General features: G+C 41.6%; 1 protein-coding gene across 5 annotated transcripts in view; it reads right to left on the bottom strand.

The window, feature by feature from the left end:
• Positions 1–20,857, bottom strand: part of LOC144678938 (sodium bicarbonate cotransporter 3-like) — a 233,759-nt gene that overhangs the window by 142,686 nt on the left and 70,216 nt on the right. For 4 of the 5 annotated variants that reach the window (XM_078539052.1, XM_078539048.1, XM_078539049.1 and 1 more), the window contains exons 2-3: positions 19,073–19,154; positions 718–867 (exon numbers count right to left, since the gene is read on the bottom strand). In XM_078539052.1, coding sequence (XP_078395178.1) covers positions 718–867; positions 19,073–19,154 — 232 coding nt within the window. The remainder of the gene's footprint in view (positions 1–717; positions 868–19,072; positions 19,155–20,857) is intronic. The other variant, XM_078539050.1, reaches the window with a different exon arrangement.

Below are 20,857 nucleotides of genomic sequence, written 5' to 3'. Positions count from 1 at the left end.
CAATGGTTCATTAATAGCCAGACTAGATGGCAGTTATTCAGCTCCCTAAGTAGCTGAAAGGGGTAAATGAGATAATAAATACAGCAAAAGAAATATATAATAGAACAAATTGAAAAGGGAAAGAAAAGCAAAAAAGATTAGGAGGCAGCTAAGGCAAAAGGAAAACGCAGGGGGGAAATCCATGAACACAAAAGAGAAAGGAGACAGCATGGCAGGAAGGAATGCAGCAGGGCACTGCAGTGTGAAGAGAGAAAGGAGAGAGTGGAAGAAAGCTTCAAGCATGAGAAAGAACAACCCAGGGAGGGGGCCCACGAATGCTGAGAGAAGGGGAGAGTCCCATGAGCATGAAAAAAAGAAAGCAGATGCGTGAGGTGGCCTCACAAACATAATTTTGGGGCAGGGGGAGGGTGGACAGGGTTCAAAAAAGAGAAAAGAAAGATGAAAAGAGATATAAAGTAACAGGAAGAAAATGAATGGCAAGAAGAAAACAAGCACATTTTAATCTCTATTTATGTAATTTGGAATTTTAAAAAATTAGTTCATGGGATGTGGGCATCGTTGGCTAGGCCAGCATTTGTCTATCCCTTATTGCCCTTGAGGTGGTGGTGGAGAGCTACCTTCTTGAACTATTGTGGTGTAGGAAAACCCACAGTACTGCTAGGGAGGGAGTTCCAGGATTTTGAACCAGAACTATTGAACACTACTAACAGTTCTTACCATATGAGGGAGACTCTCTTCCATCATCTTTATCAGATTCCTTGTCTTTTCCCTTTTTCCTATGATGATGCTTATGACCACGATGCTTATGACGCCTTCGGCTTTGTCTACCAAGGGGAACATGAACCCCAATGTATACAGCCCTATGACCTGGAAAGCAAAAAAACAGAGTCACAAAACTTCTGACAAAACCCACAGAAGCCAATATTAATTATGAAAAATGGGAATGAGGGAACGATGTACTCTTTTCTCTAAAAGCAGAAGTATCAGAAAAGCTTGTGCTTCTTAGAGGACTCCACTGTGGACAAACATCTGCCATAAAACTACCCTTGAACTGACAATCTTCACAAGTGTAAAAACTTGGCAATATTATAATTACTTAATCTTATATGATGTAGCTCATAGTGATGTAGCATTCATTGCTTTATAATAGGGTGCTCATTTCATGTAGACCATAATATCAAGACCATAATATCAAGGCCATTTATGACAGGAGATTACTGAAGGTGCATTGTATGATCTTTACTGGTACTTTGGCACCTATTTCACAACACTTTCCATTATTTTGTCTAGGGTGTAAGCGAGTAGCTGAGATATACACCAAAATACACAAGATAACACCATCAAAATTCCAAGCCCCATAATTTGCTACAGGAGTATAGCAAAAGAGAAATCTCGCCCAGCCTGACTGCAGGGTCAGATAATTTGTCAAAGCGAAAAGACAAAAAGAGAAGTTGCTGGTAAAAATGAAAGTGCTGCTCTTAAGGCTGAACTACTCTTGAACCAGTCCCAAGGGTGCAACAATTTTAAGGCATGGGACAGAAATGAACCTGCTAGAGCACCCAAAACTTCTGTCCAATTTAAATATGATTCTGGCTAAAACAAGCCACGGTTGCAAGGGGCTAGATAGTGGAAGTGGGTGACAAGGGATGTGTCAAACACAACTTAGGGACAAGTGGAAGGAAGTAATGCAGGTACTCAAACTGACAATTCCTTAACCACCCCACCAAAGAACTCTTGAATGTAGGGCAAAGTTTAAGGATCCCACGAGCAAAAGTAAGTGTAATGGCTGTAAGCTACTATTAATGCATATTTTGTACGTTTCAGTCAGTGGGCCTATACTTTTGTGCATTCATTAGTCAAAAGCATCAGCCCCATGGCACTAGATGGTCTGTAGCGCCACCTATATATGGCTAAAGCATCCTGAAATGCAGGTATGCTTATTAAAACTTCACTATCTCTGGGAATTCAATGGGAGAAATGATGAGAATTCTCAAATTGTCAAAGTACCAGTACTGATTAATAATAAGCATTCTGTGTCATACAGGAAAAGGTTACACACAATTCCCAAGGATGGGAGGGCGACAGCAGAGAACAGGAGGAGAAAGTGAAGGAAATCCTGGGAACTCACCCCACTTAATGCTGTGATGGATGGATATGTTCAAGAGTCATTCACCTAAAGATACTTGCTGCCAAGTGCGTATAGTCAAAAATCAGAAATACTTTGTTTTGAGGTTCATACACTGAAGAGACATTTCATGAGCCGAACATGAAGGAAAAAAATTGAACTGCTTTAACCTTATTAATTTCTTATCCAGACAGAGGGAGGGGGAAGTGAAAGAACTAACAAAGGAATCTTCAACAACTGGCACTGGAAACAAAAACTGGTAAGCTCAGTCATGAAATCCATCACTTGCACTTAGTCATCCAGGTTTGTCAACTCACGGTGATGTAGGAGATAGTCTAGAAGAAGTCTCGAGTGTGATTCACAACTCACAATGAAGTCAGAGGTTGAGGTATTAGAGATAGAGAATGAGGTATCTGGACAGAGGTTTAAGAGGATGTTAAGACACTAGCTGCTGAGTATTCATTGATTTTCAGAGTCCTGCCATGAAAAGACAGGCAGAGCATCAGAAGGTATTGGAACAACTCTCAAAATGTGTGACGGATAGCCACAGACTCTGGTGCCATTCTTTGCGCTATCAGAGAAAGCTTCATCACAATGCAGAGTATCATGGAAAAAACAGCAACTCCAACAAATTCTTCGTATGTTCCACAAGATACAGAGCCCAAAGACTCAGACATTTACAGAACAGAAAGCCATTCGGCCCATCGTGTCCACACCGGTCAACAAAGATCTGACTACACTAATCCCATTTTCCAGCGTTTTGCCCATAGCCCTGGAGGCTATGGCAATGCAAGTGAATATCTAAGTACTTCTTACATGTTACAAGAGTTTCTGACTCAACCACCCTTTCAGGCAGAGAGTTCCAGACTACCACTATCTCTGGGTGAAGAAATTTCTCCTCAACTCCCCTCTTAGCCTTCTATCACTTACCTTAAATCTATGCCCCCTGGTTATTGACCCCTCTACTAATGGAAAAAGTGTCTTCCTATCTATGTCCCTCATAATCTTATACACTTCTATTAGGTCCCCTCTCAAGCTTTGCTGCTCCAATGAAAACAACCCCAGCCTATCCAATCTTTCCTCGTAGCTCAGACCTTCCAGCCCAGGCAGCATCCTGGTAAATCTCCTCTGCACCCTCTCCAGTGCAATCACATCCTTCCTATGACCAGAACTGCACACAGTACTCCAGTCGTGGCCTATCCAGCATTTTATACAGTTCCAGCATAACCTCCCTGCTCTTGAATTCTATGCCTCAGCTAATAAAAGCAAGTGTCCCACATGCCTTCTTAACCACCTTATCTACCTGCCCTGCTACCTTCAGGGATCTGTGGATACCCACATCAAGGTCTCTGATCTTCAGTGCTTTCCAGGGTCCTACCATTCATAGTGCAATCCCTTGAGTTGATAGGCCTCCCCAAGTGCATCACCTCACACTTTTCTGGGTTGAATTCCATTTGCCACTGCTCTGCCCACCTGACCAGTCCATTGATAACCTCCTGCAGTTTATGGCCATCCTCCTTACTATTTACAACCCAAACAATTTTCCTGTCATCTGCAAAATTCTTGTTCATACCCCCTACATTGAAGTCCAAATCATTTATATACACCACAAACAGCAAGGGCCCCAACATTGAGCACTGCGGAACCCCACTTGAAACAGATTTCCAGTCACAGAATCATTCTTCTACCATCACCCTCTGCTTCCTGCCACTCAGTGAATTCTGGATCCAATGTGCCACTTTGCCTTAGATCCCATGGGCTCTTACTTTCTTGAACAGCCTGCCAAGATGGACCTAATCAAAAGTCTTTCTAAAGTCCATGTAGACCACATCAAATGCATTACCCTCATTAATACCCCTGGTTACCTCCTCAAAAAATCCAATCAAATTTATCAAACATGACCTTCCCTTAACAAATCTATGCTGACTATCCCTGTTTAATCCTTGTCTCTTCAAGTGCAGATATATTCTGTCCCTCAGAATTCTTTCTAGCAATTTCCCTAACACCGAGGTTAGACTGACTGGCCTGTAATTTCCTGGTCTATCCCTTCATCCCTTTTTTAATAATGGGACAACGTTAGCAGTTCTCCAGTCCTCTGGCACCTCACCTGTGGCCAGAGAGGATTTGAAAATTACTGCTAGTAGCTGCTCCCAGTCCACTTGGGCCAAATCGTATCTCATCTTAGTAAAATTAGCCTTTCCCCAGTTTAGAACTTTTATTATCCTTATCCTTTTCCATAACTATCCTAAATCTAACTGAGTTATGGTCACTATCTCCAAAATGCTCCCCTACTGATACGCCTTCCACCTGCCTGGGCTCATTTCCAAATATTAGGTCCAGAACTGCCCCCTCTCTTGTTAGGCTTTCTACATACTGGCTAAAAATGTTCTCCTGGGTGCAATTAAGAATTTTGCTCCCTCTCTACCTTGCACACCAAAACTATCCCAGTTAATATTTGGGCGGTTAAAATTCCATACTACTATTGCCATATTATTCTTACACTTCTCTGAAATTTGATTACATATTTGATCCTCTATCTCTCCAACTGTTTGGGGGCCTGTCATACACACCCAACAGCGTGTCTGCCCCTTTTGTGTTCTTTACTTCTGCCCATATGGCTTCATTTGATGATCCTTCCAAGATGTCATCCCTCCTCACTGCTATAATTGATTCCTTGATCAAGATGGCGAACACCACCCCCCCACCCACCACCCCTCCTCTTCTATCCCCCTCTCTATTTCATCTGAATACCCCATAATCAGGAATACTGAACTGCCAATCCTGCCCTTCTTTTAGCCAAATTTCGATCATTGCTATGATATCAAACTCCCATGTGCCTATCTGTGCCCTCAGCTCGACTGTCCTCAAGCTCCTTGCATTAAAATATATTCCATTTAGCCTTGCTAAACTCACTTCTTTCTTATCTAGCCTATGTTTCCTCTGCCTTCCAGACTCACTTATTAGCGTTTTAACTTTTAATTCCACCTCGGCTTCTCTCCCCTCTGAACGACTTATCAGGATCCCATCCCCATGTCAAATTTAGTTTAAATCTGCCCCAAATGCATTAGCAAACCTCCTCGTGAGGATGTCGGTCCCACTCCTGTTCAGATGTAATCCGTCCAATTTATACAGGTCCCACCTCCCTCAGAAATGGACCCAATGGTCTAGGAATCTAAAGCCCTCCCTCCTGCACCATCTCTCCAGCCACACATTCATCTGCTCTATCCTTCTGTTCCTATACTCACTACGGCATGGCACCGGGAGTAATCTGGAGATTACTACCTTTGAAGTCCTGCTTTTCAATTTCCTACCTAACTCCCTAAAGTCTGCTTGCAGGACCTCATTTCTCTTTCTTCCCATGTCATTGGTCCCAACATGGGCCACAACCTCTGGCTGTTCACCCTCCCCCTTCAGAATGCCCTGCAGCCGTTCCATGATATCCTTGACCCTGGCACCCGGGTGGCAACATACCATCCTGGAGTCACACCTATGGCCACAGAAGCGCGTGTCTACTCACTTCATTAATGAATCCCCTACCACTATTGCCCTTCCACACTTCTTCCTCCCCAACTGAGCAGCTGGACCACCCACAATGCCATGGCCTTGTCTCTGGTTGGCCCCCACAGAGGAACCAGCACTCTCACCGTTTTCCAAGGCCATAAAAATGGTTTGCAAGTGCGATGCACTCAGGGAAATTCCTTCACTACCTGCCTGGTCCCCTTCTTCTGTCTGGCAGTCACCCATTCCGTCTCTGCTTGCAATTCCTTGAGCTGCAGGATGACCATGTCCTGAAATGTGCTATCCACAAACCTCTCAGCCTCGTGAATGCACTGTGGTGCCCTTAGCTGCTGCTCAAGCTCCAAAACCCAGAGCTTGAGTTGCTACAGTCGGGGGACCTCCTGCACACATTGTCATCCAGACACCAGGAGCGTCTAAGATTTCCCACATAGCACAGGGTGTGCAAATCATGGGACTGAGCTCCCCAGACATATCTTAACTAAATAGAATATGGACACTTGCTTTTATTTTACCCTTACTCTTACTTGAGCATAGATTAGATGCTAGATCCTCTAGATAGACTAGATCCTCTAGGTGCTACTGACTGCCTGTCCCAGGATCCTCCTCTTGCACTCTCCTCTAGGTGCTGCTGATTGCCTGTCTCAAGGTGCTCCTCTCATACTCTTCCCCCATATGACGCATAGCTACAGTATTGCTTAAAAAAGAGGCACGACTAAGCTTTTCGTTTGCACTCATCAAAACACTTGCCAGAATACCAATTTAAGGGGGAAATCAACAATCTATACTGTATGTGAAGGGAGTGCTGATTGGTTGACAAGTGGCAATGCCATGGAGAATGCACCACTGATGGTGGCTGACAGTTAGCTGCCATGCATTGTTGAAATTTATACCGGGCAGCTTGACCCATATTTGTCAAGGCATTGCCCTGAAGAATGAGTCTGCAAATGGCTGTCACTTATTTTGTTTAGCTGAAACAGACGCAATGTACGTACATGTTCTTTTCGTCTGTAAAGAACAGGGCCTTGTGTAGTAATATATATGGCTTCCAGTACATGCAAATGCCCCACATTGTGAACCTGACTGAACCTTAAATTGGTTGTCAGTGTAATTCTTAACACATTGAGGATTATTTAGCAAATGTTGTCCAATTGCAGAATCACATCTAATGTTGGACACTGTTTCAAGTTTTGCAAGCACAGGCTGGTTGGGTACGTTCTGTACCCTGTCTGTTATGAACTGGGACATGCTGTTTGACACCTACATACCTAGCATCACACTGGCACTGAAATTTATATACCACATTACTCATTTGTGTGATAGGCACAACATCTTTTTGGCTTGATGGCAGCATCCTGTTAGTGGCAAATACCACTCGAGTCGCTACTGCATAGTAGTTGCGTGAAACAGCTAGCTTCACCTGTTACTCCAATTTTTGACACACCTTGCCCTTCCAGGGTAATCTGAGGTAGGCTGGACACTTTTCAGGGCTGAAAACGACAGCCTTAGGCCCATTCAGCGCGAAATGATCTGATCGGGGTAACCATTATCCTGCAGGATGCCTTTGATGCGCCCTATTTCAGCATCAAGCTTGCATGGTGAGCAAATGGCTTGGGCCCTATTTACAAAGTTGCCGTTAAGACCAATCTTATAGCGTGTGGAGCTATAAGAATCCCAACGCATATATTGGCCAGTGAAGGTAGGCTTGCGGTAGACCGTGGTAGAGAATCCCCTGGCAGATTTCTCAATTAATACGTCAAGGAAGGAGAGTTCATGTGACTGCTCCATTCCATAGGTGGTTTTGAGTGCAGGATGGAACCCACTAAGATATGGAAGGAAACTGTTACATGCAACTGCCGATTTAAATATAGCAAAAGTATCATCCACATATTGGAAACATGTGAGGGGTAGGAGGTTAGGTTTCATTCCATCAAAGACACGTTTCTCATGGAACCCAACAAAGATGTTAGCAAGAGCTGGGCCTAGAGGGGATCACATAGCAACACCATCTATTTGGGCATTCATGGTGTCAGTAAAACTGAACTCAACTGAGTTGCCGAGTTCATAAGTTCAATAAAGACTGATTCACACAATAGTGGCAGTTCCAGATCGCGATGATATAGTGCTGCAGTCCAAATATCTATGGCTTCCTTAAGTGGAACATTGGTGAATAGGCTAGCAACATCAAATGAGCACATGGACACAGCATTACTATCGATATGCAAGTCCTGTAAGGCCTTCACAAATATGACGCATAAGTAACTGACAAATGATTTCCTGAAGTTTTACACCCTGGCAGCTGTCATTCATAACAGGGTCTAAATTTCCTGCAGTGCTCCCATAATCCTGGCTTCCTGGTCAATCTATTGTTCTTCCTCAAATGAGAAATACCTTGGAGGGCATGTTATTACGAGGATGTGCTTTTTAAAAAAGGTACAATTTCTAATTTTTCTTTTTCTAGCTGGATTTTAAAAAACACTGAACACTCCCTACAGACAATGTGAAACTGTTCAGACTGTTGTAATGCACAATTGCACATTCCACTAAGCGGGATGAAAAAAAAAGACAGCCCGCTGGGGAACGTGAAAGACCCATCCCCGTTGGTTTCACACCGTCCTGAGACTTTTCAAATGTTTCTGAAATGAGACATCAAAATGCAATTACTTGCTCTGAAACAATAAGTGCAGCAGACATAGAATTTCTTTGGAATATACAGCCACGGAGGTACTTTTAAGGATTGCTTATCAAACAGGAGAAATGGAACCAAAGACAATGCTGTACTGAGCACAAGTTTTGAAGCTGTGTGTGTCTCTGCCTCTCTCTCTCGCTCGGAAGTATTGTGCCCGTTTTTGCAAAGTGACCATCCTGAGAAATCTACTGTCAACCGGAAGCTTTTGGAATAAAGCATGGAAATATGCTCCATACTACACCTAGGAAGACACTGAACAAAACAGCTGCAACGTGAAATCACCACATCAAGACCAGCCAAGGAACAGCTAACCATATACTCTTCTATTTTATTTCTTATGAACTGTGAAAATGCTGTAAGCCTATCCTCTTAATCTGCCATCTGTACTGGCGTGCATGTGGGTCCAGAGAAATGTGTGAGGTGGTTTCAATTTACCTAGTTATTTTTTAATTCGGAAAATAATTTTGATAAATTTACCTTGCTTTTTGTTCAACTTACAACCTGAAGTGTAAATAGTGGGACTCCTACAGAAATGGCAAAGCACATTCTCACTAAATTCACAGAACCCCTGTTACCTGTCAAACCTGGAGTGAGAAACAGAAACATAGAAAATAGAAGGGAAATGTCATTTGGCCCTTCGAGCCTGCTCCGCCATTCAGTATGGTCATGGCTGATCCTCTATTTCAACCCCACACTACCGCTCTCTCCCCATACCACTTGACACCTTTAGAGTCCTCCATGGCCCTCTGTGGTAGAGAATTCCACAGATTCACCACTATTGGAGTGAAGACGTTTCTCCTCATCTCAGTCCTAAATGGCCTACCCCATATCCTGAGACTGTGACCCCTTGTTCTAGACCCCACAGCCAGAGGAAACATCATTCCTGCATCCAGTCTGTTCAGCCCCATCAGAATTTTATACGTTTCAATGAGATCCCCTTTGTCTCCTGAACTCCAGAAAGTACAGGCCTAGTCGGCCTAATCTCTCCTCATACGACAATCTTGCCATCCCAGGAATCAGTCTGGTGAACCTTCGCTGCACTCCCTCTATGGCAAGTATATCCTTTCTTAGGCAAGGAGACCAAAACTGCACACAATACTCCAGGTGTGGTCTCACCAAGGCCCTGTATAAACTACAATAAGATATCCTTGCTCTTGTACTCAAGTCCTCTTGCATTGGAGGCCAATATATCATTCCTAATTGCTTGCTGCAGCTGTATGCTTGCTTTCAGTATTTGGCATACAAGGACACCCAGGTCCCTTTGTACATCAACATTTCGTAAACTATCACTATTTAAATATTACTCAGAATAAGGGAGTCATTTCACTCCTCCTCATGTGGTCGTAACAATGTCCACAGATCCCTAAAGGTAACAGGACAGGTAGATAAGGTGGTTAAGAAGGCATTTAGCAATGGCCAAGGCATGGAGTATAGAGCAGGAAGGTTATGCTAGAACTGTATAAAACACTAGTCAGATCGCAGCTGCAGCACTGCACATATTCTGGTCACCACAGTAAAGGAAGAATGTAGTTGTACTAGAAAGAATACAGAGGAGATCCACAAGGATATTGCTAGAAATGGAGACTTTTAGCTGAGAGAAAAGATTGGAAAGGCTGGATTGTTTTCCTTGGAACAGAGGAGGCTGAAGGGAGATTTAGTTAAGATGTATAAAATAATAAGGGGCCTAGATAGAACAGATAGGAAGGATCTATTTCCATTAGCAGGGGCATAGATTTAACATCATTGGTAGAATGATTAGAGGGGAGCTGGAGAAACCTTTTCACCCAGTAGGTTGTGGAGATATGGAACTCACTGCCTCAAAGGGTGGTAGAAACAGAAAACCTCGTTGGACTTTAAAACAAATACTTATTCACTTATATTCACTTGAAGCGCCATAATTTAAAAGGGCCACAGACCAAGAGATGGAAATTGGGATTAAGCTAGAAAGCTTTTTTGGCCAGCACAGATTTGATAAGCTAAATGGTCTCCTTCTGTGCCATAAACATTCTTTGTTTCTCACTGAATACTCATGGTGAAAATCATTTTTCAGCCTTCCCTTTCATTTAAAGGAATTTCATGACTCGGGAGACTTTGAAATAAAACTTCCAAAGTTAAAGCCATTTTTTTTTTCCCTGTGTCAAAATTTTCAACCGAAAAATACAATTATGTTATGAAAAACATTTATATTTATTTTTTTTAAACCCTTATTTTTAAACACTGAAAACGCCAGTTAGAGAGGAAAAAAAGCAGGCATAACATGCTCAAAGAACATTTAGAACAATTTGAGAGCCTGATGCCCAAACTACACAGCCATAAGGTGATATACTCTCAATATAAAATAGCAGCAATGTGTGATACTGCTCAATAACAACTTTAATACATAAATAAAAATTACATATTTTCAAAAATGTTTGCACTCAAATTGCAACTGACAGCATCTTGAAAAAAAGCTAAGTTGGGGGACAGAAATGAAATTGGTTGCAACTGCGTGAAGTTTTATTTTTGCTGTTCATGGGGATGTTCACTTATTTTTCAGCAGCAAGTGGCGGAAAACAAAGCAATGACCCTTGCTAAACAGAAAATGCCAGAAATTATTTGTACAGTATAGACCAAATAATTTGAGTGAAGCCTTTTGATTCAAACTCCCGCCTGATACAACCTCAAAATCTACTGCCAACATAACTTAATTCCTCCCTTCCTATTGGCTTCTGGACTTAACTTTGATTGCCCCTCAAATCTAATTGTTCCATCACAGGAATCATTCCTTATACCCTGTTTATGCTGGTAGGTTGGCACTATGCAAGTTCTACCCCAAAATATCTTGATCTTATTTGTAAGACATAATTTGGCTTCTGAAACAGCAGTCTTAAGAATTTGGTTTATGACACTGTATTTACATAACCACCATGCTAGATTTCAAAAGACATAAATTCAAACGGTATGGCAATGTACTACAACAAATTGTATAGACAGCATTTTTAGAAACATCCAATTCAAAATGGGGATCTCTTTGAATGCTTTAATATAGTGCTCATAACACTGAAACATTATCCATAGGGCAAATGTTTTCATTATTTACAATTCTGCCAGTTCCAGCAATGTAAATGTTAGAAACGGGAACATAGATGTCTCCCTCCAGTGACCTGAATAATTGAAGCACCAAATCTCTTAAGATAACCATGGACCCACCATTATCCCTCACCAAAAATAGTTACACAATTGCAGGAATAAGTATTTTTATAAGAAGCTGGGTGTGTTTGTGGTGTATTTTAGAAAAAAATGAACCCGTGAACTTTGGAGCACAATAACAGCTTCAATTGCAAAGGATGTGACTAATCCTGAAAAGAACAGCTTTGTGGTATGCTAATCCTAAACTGACTGAAAACTGTGAAAACAAAAGGAACATGAAGACTAAGAAAACAAAGTGCAACCTTCCCACTCAACATATTGCACGTAATGCTGTAAATACACTTTCACATTTGCCACTTCAGTCATTCAGGTCAACAGAGTATGACATCTGTTATGTTTTAATATTGGTACAGCCAATAACCTTTTAAAAACTAATCAATACTCATGGAGGCGTGAAGGCGACTGAACATTGCAGCTCTCTTTTATTCTATTGCAGCAACAGAACTAACAAAACAACATGGATTCTGCGATCGCATAATGCACTGACTTGCAAAGTACAGCAAGCTTAACAAGACATTCAATACATAACATATTCCTCACCCCTTATTGGAAATGTCACTTAAAACATTTTCTGAACTAGGGAAAGAGTGTAGACTGCCTGTATTTCCACTGAACGCCTCTCAAGTCTCTGACTTTATAAATTCAGATGCTCAGGTGGTCTTCTTTCCTGGTGTGAGTTATGGCGAACTTCTGGCGCTTTTACAGGGTAATGTTCATTAGAGACTGATGGCAATTTAGGACTTGTAGCCGAATCTGAAGTTGTGTCTAATGCAAGTGTAGGTGAGATGACTTCAACTTCAGTCGATCGAGACTGAGGTGGTGAGGCACAAGTCGGCACTCCTCGACTTGGAGATGGCTCTTCCATAACAGGTGTATCCTTAGATGGTGCTTGACTTTGCAACAGTTGGTCAAAAAGTCTCCGCCAGGTGAGATCATTCACAGTTTGGGCTGTGTATGAAACAGGTCCTGTCTGAGCAATCACTGTAGCAGGAACCCATTTAGCTCCGGTAGTATAATTACGAGCTAGAACTTCTTGTCCAGAACAGAAAAATCTTGGCTTTGATCTCTGTGCTCGTCTCTCCACTTGGTCGTGCTGTTGATCTTGTACAACTTGTGCTTTTGTTCGCTTCAGCAGATCAAAGCAAGTGCGCAGTTGCCATCCCATTGGTAGGAATGTTGGAGATACTTTAGTCGTAGCCTGTGGCATGTTTCGGCATGTCAGCAGAAATGTGTCCAGACGCTTTTGAATGGAGGAACGTCCTCGTGCTGAACTTAAAATGTGTTTCATGGTTTGAACAAATCTCTCAGCTAACCCATTGGTGGATGAGTGGTATGGTGCTCAGGTGATGTGCTGAATTCCGTTACTTCTCAAAAAATTCTAAAACTCCTATGAGACAAACAGAGATCCATTGTTGGTCACAAGTTGCTCTAGTAACCCGTAGCGACCGAACATTTCTCTTAGCCTTTGAATTGTGCTCTCAGCTGTAGTCAGAGGACAGCACTGAAACTTCAGGCCATTTGGAATGAGCATCCAAAACCACCACGAACATTGTTCCTTCAAATGGTCCAGCGAAATTGACGTGAATGCGCTGCCAAGAGTTTTCTGGCCAATCCTATGGATTGAGGGGTGCCAACTGAGACATGTTTCTCACACTATGACAAGAGGGACAGGATCTTGCCTTGGTCTAGGCCAGGCCACCAAAAGTAGCTTCTTGCAATCTCTTTCATGCAAAGTATTCCAGTGTCCAAAATACAGTTGGGTCCAACATTGGTTTCCTCAATGTTGGTGGAATAATAACTCGCAAGCCCCAAAGCAAACATCCTGAAGTGACTGATAACTCCATCCTCCTGGAAATTTAGGATTAAGGTCAGGTGACACTTGGAAGTTTGGGAAGAGTTGCCATACATCACAAGGTCCATAACTTTGGGCAAAGTTGGATCTACTCAAGTGGCCTTCTTGATTTGAACTGAAGTGATGGGTGTTTTCTCCACATGTGCAAGGTAGAAAAAGTCTTTGAGCAGTGTCCGCATGGATGACTGGTAGCGGCAGCCACGACAGGCCATCTGCATTGCCATGCAAGGTAGATTTTCAATGTTTGATGTCATGTGTGTGAGCACCCAACATCAAATCCCAACACTGCATTCTGTTTGCAGCTAAAGGAGGGATGCCTGTGCGTGGGGCAAATATTGAGGTGAGTGGTCAATGATCAGTCAGCAGCGTGAATTTCCATCCAAACAGTGGGTGGTGAAATTTCCAGATTCTGAGAATGATTTGCAGTTCAATTTGAGTGTATTGGCTCCCTGCTTTGCTTTAAGTCTGTGAAGCAAACACTATGGGCCTCTCCACACCAGAGGGCGTTGTGTGAAACAATGGCTCCAACTCCATAATGCGATGCATCACATGCAAATTGTAAAAGGTGGAGGGGTCAAAGTGCGTCAGTATCTCAATCTGTCAGCGTTGCTTTAACCTTCTTGAACACAGCGTCGCAGGCTTCTGTCCATTTCCAAGCTTTGTTCCGACACACAAGCTCATGCAGGGGTTTCAGCAGGATAAATCTTCCATAATAACTCAGCAGCCCCAAGAATGAGCTAAGATGGCTGGTATTCTGAGGAGCTGGAGCATCCACAATAACCTTGACCTGAGGGTGCTTTATGAAGCCCAGCAGCATCAATTGTATGCCCCAAATATTCCAGAGGGCTGAAAAAAAAACTCGCATTTGTCTTTGCAAAACCGTAGGCCATACTTCTCTAGGCTTTGTAGAGTGGCATCCAAGTTCTTGAGATGATCCTCATCAGTCCTGCCCATTACCAAGATGTCATCAAGGTAGCACTGAACTCCGGGCAAACCACTCAGGATCTGGTCCACGGCCCTCTTAAACAAGGTTGGAGCTGGTGTTATTCCAAAAGGCAAACGGCAGTATCAGTACAGTCCCTTGTGTGTTGTGATGGTGATATATTCTTGTGACTTCTCATCAACGTGCATTTGTAAGTAGGCCTGGAACAGATCTAGTTTGCTGAATTTCTGTCCACCAGCCAGGCCAGCAAAAAAGTCCTCAATGTGGGGAAGTGGATATTGTTCAGCACACAACACAGCGTAACTCCACAGATGCATATGGAGCAGTCTTCCCTGAGCACTGGAACGATGGGTGTTGCCCATTCTCTATGGCAGGCAGGTACTAAGACTCCTACCTTGACCAGGCGCTCCAGGTCAGCTTCGACTTGGTCGTATGGCTTTAGGCACTGTTGTGGCCTTCAGAAATTTTGGTTGAGAGTCAGCTTTGATATTCAATATTATGCTGATTCCCTTCATGCTTCCCAAATCGCCTTTCAAAACAGCAGCATGTTTGTTTATTACAGCTGTCAGGCCAGTTTCTTCTCTTGCAGTGCTGTGTACTTCTGCTCAGTTTAACCGGATCTTCTCAAGCCAACTAAAGCTGGGTAGTTGCCTTTCACCACAAACAGTGGTAGCTTAGCAGTAGCATCTAGAACCAGAGAAACTGCTGTCCCTGTATCCAGTTCCATATATATTGGTTGGCCCTCCAGCAGCGGTGTTACCCAGTAGCCCTGTGAACCACCTGTCACTGACAAGCAGCGGAGTGGCCCTTCTTCAGACTCTGTCACACTGGTCCACCCATACCTGCTATATGACATGGAGATTTTTCTTCTTGTTATGCCAGGTTCCTTTTTCTCTGGTTTGCCTTTCTGATTCACTGTTACTTTTTTGTTTTTACAGGCACGTCAATGTGTCCCTTCTTGCCACACTGACAGCTTTCAAGGTCTCCGCACTAACATTCAGATGGATGGTGACCAGACTTTCCACAACGGTAATATTCTCAGCTGCTTGCTATCTTGTGTGCACACTCAGCTGTCACATTACTCGCTCAAGTTGATGCACTCAGCTGCTGTGCTTCTTATGCAGCCAGCTCCATGGAGACTGCAATCTCTATGGCTTGAGGTTAGCCTCTGTCAGTAGACGTTTCTGGATTGCTTCAGTATGAAGGCCACAGACCAACCTGTCACAGAGGGTATCGTTCAGTACTTCCTTGAATTCACGATGTTTAGTGAGCTTTTTAAGTGCTGCAACATGCTGCGTAATTGTTTCCCCCTCTTCTTGGTTTCTTTTGTGAAACCTAAATCTTTCTGCTATGACAAGTGGCTTCGGGGAAAAATGCGTCAACGGGCTTTTACAATGTCCTCATACGATTTTGTGTGAGGTTTGTCATGCTGCCCTAAGCTTCTTAATAAGCCAAAGGTTTTGGCTCCCATTACACTTAAGAAAGCTGCCACCTTTCTATCGTTTTCAATTCCATTTTCAAGGACAAAAAAGCTCAAAGTGTTCAGTGTAGGAGCTCCACTATTCCATCGAAATGTCCCATAGGTCTGGTAAGTATAGTCATTTTCCACTTTTTTCTCTTCATCAATTACTTTTTGTTTACTGTAGTTTCCTTTTTAGTAGTTGCCACTTTAAATGCTGTTACCGCTATGAGACAGTAACCATTTTTTTTAAACTCAGGCTGTCAGCAGCTGCCGGTTATGTCTGTGGTTTTTCCCACACTGTTTGGGTTTTTGGTCGAGCTCTACAGGGACTGTGGGCCTTCACTTTCTGTAAGTTTTTAAAAACTGCAGCACATTCTTCTCTGCGTCTTCTTTTCGAACCCTGCATGTCCTATATGTTTGGAACTTCGGAGGCTGTCTGTAGCCGGCGGCCCTGTCGCTGTATATTTCTTGTGCTTTCTCAGGATCGTGGGTCTCTTTTTTTCTGCAAACATGGCTGCTTCGCTTTTTTCTCTAAGCCTTTTTTCTAAACTTCTTTCCTGTTCAGAAAAGCATAGCAGCGATTTCTTCCAGTTTTGTCTTCTTATCTTCGCCTTTTGTCTGAACTTCGGGAGCGCTCTGGGAGAGTTGGCGTGTTTTTTTTTACTAGTAAATTTCCTTTCACTAGCTGTTTCACTTTGAGTGGCCTTACCTCAAAAGGTCCATCGTCCTTATTGCCAAGGTGTTATGCTTTAATATTGGCACGGCCGATAACTTTTTGAAGACTAATCAATACTCATAGAGGCATGGAGGTGACAACATTGCAGCTCTCGTTTATTCTACTGCAGTAACAGAACTAACAAAACAACATGGATTCTGTGATCCCGTAATGCACTGGGTTGCAAAGTACGGCAAGCTAAACAAGACATTCAATACATAACATCCATGTTCGCGTTTCCCACATTACCGGAGTTGAAACTAAAATATAAACACACAAAAACGGAAGCACCAAGTGTGCCGTAGGAAGAATTCCTTACAGTGCTACAAGGACCATCTTACATCAATAACAATAACTAATTAGATTGTGCACCAGTCTCTCGTCAATTTATAGAACTTAATTCAGAAAATATTTTCCTCCAGTAAAACAATACTATTCCCTGTAAGGAAAGAGACTAGATTTTTAGATTGTAAGAGCCATGTTCCCCTGGTAGGTTAAAATTTAAAGTTTTTTTTTAAAATAACAGTGAGACCAGGCCCATTTACACAGCTATCAGCATCTCAAGTTAGTGATGCATTTATGCATATTTAGTAGCTGCATTATAATGCTGGGGTTTCTACAATAAATTCATCCACATGAATTCCAAATAAGAACTTATCATAAAATAATACAGCAAAGATGGCATTCAGCCATTCATATGCCAAAATTCTACCTAGTCCCACACCTGTGCTCTTTCCCCATAGTCCTGCAAAACTTTCAAGTAAAGATCTGAACCCCTTTTGAAAGTTAATTAATCTGCTTCTACAATCCCAGGTCAGACAATGCGTTCCAGATTATAACTGATTGAGTAAAACAAAATTCATCATCTCGGCTCTGGTTATTTTGGCAACCACCTTAAATCTGTGTCTATACTATTGGAAACAATTTCTCCCTATGTACTCAAAAAATCTTCACAATTTTGAACACCTATTAAATTTTGCTTCAACTTTGTCTACTCCAAGAACAATCCCAGCGTCTCTCATTTCTCCATGTAACAAACTCCCTATGCCTGGAGCCATTCTTGTATATCTTTTCTGCATCCTCTCTAAGGCCTTGATATCCTTTCTAAAGTGTGGTGCTCAGCTTGGAAACAATAATCTAGCTGAGGTTTACCCAATGATTTATAAAGATTTATTGTAACTACGTTGCTTTTGTGCTCCAGGCTTCTAAATATAAAGCCAAGATGCCATGTACTTTTTAAGAGCTTTATTGATAGCTCTGCCAACTTCAAAGATTTCTGTATGCAAAAGGGCATGTTCCTATACCCCTTCTGAAATTGTACCATTCAGGTTATACTACCTCCCATCATTTTCTTCGAAATGTTCATTTCACACTTCTCCACATTAAATTTCATCTGCATGTGAATGCCCATTTCACTATGTCCTAAATTTCGCTACTATCCTCACTGCTCAATACATTTCCAAGCTTTGGCATTTGCAAACGTTGAAATTATGCCCCTACACTCAAGTGCAAGTATTACAGAGCAACAAGCCTGCCAACTCTGATTTAGCAAGAATCTTGCACTTAATGCCTTCGTAAATTCTGGCTTTGCAGGGTTTCTTGCACTCCCTCACTGAACAGAAAGAAAATGCCATGAAGTCAGGGAACACCTAGCGTTAGTGGTAGTAGTGGAAACACTCAAAATGATCAACAATAAGTTTTTAGATTGCAACCAATATTATTTCTGACCAAATTAAAATAAAAAGGACAGCACCGGTTAATTTGGTTAAGTTGGGATGTAAAAAGAATAAGAGGTAAACAAGATGATTTAAAATCTTCATGAAATCCTGGTGGTATGAGATGAGAGTTAACTTCAGCAAAAATAAAGGCAAATGATACACTGAATCTAATGTTGCAGAAAACATTTGAAATTATAAAAATAATGTGGTAAACTGGGATTAATGGACAAAACCAGAATTATTAGTACTTCATTTCTGTCTCCACTACAAAGGGAAAAATTGTTACAAATCTCATATCTGGCTTGCACAAAGACAAAGGGAGGATTAGACAATTGGCAATTAAACATGGCTATGATAAAATACTTCAACAACCTATTAACCAAAATGTCTGTCCCAGAGAACTACACCAATGAGTTTCAAGAAGTGGGACTAAAATTAGTTCATTAATTGACTTTGTCCTGAATTAACATACAAGACAACACCAAAAGATTGAAAATTAGCCAACAGAATTCCATTGCACAGAAAGGGGTCAAGAAGTATACCTTGAAACTACAGGTCAATATGTTTAACATTTATTGCAGGAAAAATCCTTTAAATAGTTTGAGAAACACAGTGGACAAAGGCAACTTGGATTCAGAGCACAGAGTTAGAGGTTTTATAAGAATAGTTACGATAAATGGTATCAGGCACTGATTTATCACCAATATTCAGCTTCAAGATCACTCCAAGAAATGTTGTTCTGTTAAAACAGGCTTCCATGCATTAAAAGATCAAATTGCAAAATTGTCATCTTGAAATTGCAACTATAATGTAAATTTCAAAACCTCAAAATTTTTGAAAGATAACATTTTATGCAAACTTACTCTCTAGTTCTTCTTTCTCAAAGTTTGTATTGACAATTGTGCTCGTTTTACCCAAATCCACGATAGCTTCTTCATCGTGTCTCTACAAAAAATAGTTGTGTCACTGTTAGAGATCAGTATTTTTTACAAATCTGTAATAACTTCAAAAGTACATTGTTTGATGACTGGGGGCATATATCTTAATACTATATTATTAAGTATATGCAAAGTACCCTATATATTCTTTTACTACAAGTGTGTTCAAACTGCAGCTCACAAGCCATGGCACCCAGCCTTTGAAGTCTAGGAAACTACCCTACTTGCACTCGTAGCTTTCTTTCACAGGAACTTTAAGAGTCTGGACATCTGAAAATGGTCGTTCTTAGCACTAATGGATAAATCCAAAATCAGAACACCATGCTATTAGCAACTTAAGATATTTGGAAACTGATCTGAACACAAATTTAAAACCTGTGACCGGAGCCTATTCCTGCTTTAGTTCGAGTACAAGGGTAGTTCCAATTTTGAAAACATGTTTTTTTTGCAGCTACATTTCTTAAAACAATCTATAAAATATCCTAATATTTATTCCAAACATCAAAAATGAAAGAACTGTCATACTTAAGGATAATGTACTAACAGAAAAGCCATACTTTGAACATCAAACCACAAAGTCTATATATCAACATCATGAGGGATATGAATTTATAATCAAAGCATTCCAAAGTAGGTTTTTTTTTACAAAAAAGAGGACATTTTGCATTTAGCTGCCACTGTAGGAGGGGGACAGGCCTCCGCTATACACTGAAATTTGTTCATGAATGAGCTTGATTGCTGTAACAAAATATTAAACTTAATGAGAAGATGATTGCCTTTGGACAAAGCAGTTATTTAGTCACTTTTTTACAAATCAAGATGCAGGTATTTCCAAAACTACTATAATTATTACTCCCTTGAAATTTTACATTGAAAAAATGTATTTATTATTGCATTTTTACCAACAGTTCATCATCTATTGATTGGGTAACATAGTAAAGTAATGGCCCCAACATTGCAGTCAGCAACAAAGGAATGGCACCAACTACTGACCTTGAAGAAAGCTATTCACAAAGGTTTAGCAGGCTGTGAGGCTTCCATTTCCTCTATTACTATGTCAATTTCATTTTGGTGCCATCTGAAGGGCATCACTGGTGTAAAGGAACAGTGAAGTAATCTAGCAAGTTGAGCAGCCAATTAGGCTAATGAATTCTCAAACCAAAGATATCCCCAACAGCGGTTGGCAGTGCCTTCAACTGTGTCCATCCCATTTCCTGCATTTCTCTTCTCACCTCTTCCCCCAAAATCTCCTAGAACCACAATAGGGCTCCCCCTTGTACTCACTTTCCACCCTAGCTGCCACACTCAATGCATCATCCTCTGCCATTCCTGCCATCTTCCCTTCCCCATTCCAATTAGACAGTTTCCTCCACGACACTCTGATGTACACCCTCACTCCCAATACCTTACACCCTCTCCCCTTTCCCAGGGTACCTTTACATGCAAGCACAAAAGGTTCAACACCTGCTCCTTTTACCTCTTCCCTTCCCACTGTCCAAGGCCCTCCTTCCAGGTAAAACAGCAATTTACTTGTACTTCTTCCCATTCAGTGTATTGTATTCACTACTCACTATGCACTATTCTCTCTGCACTGGAGCAACTAAATCCAGATTACTTATGTGATGTTCTAAACTAACTATTTGGTTTGGAAAACAGACTTAAATAAGGAATGCAAATTAAAATATTGGATAAATATATTCAGAAATATTA

Source organism: Cetorhinus maximus, chromosome 3 (genome assembly GCF_964194155.1).
Source record: "Cetorhinus maximus chromosome 3, sCetMax3.hap1.1, whole genome shotgun sequence".
NCBI lineage: Eukaryota > Metazoa > Chordata > Chondrichthyes > Lamniformes > Cetorhinidae > Cetorhinus > Cetorhinus maximus.
The sequence above is the reverse complement of the archived record's forward strand: the minus strand, read 5'-3'. Positions and strand labels throughout refer to the sequence as shown.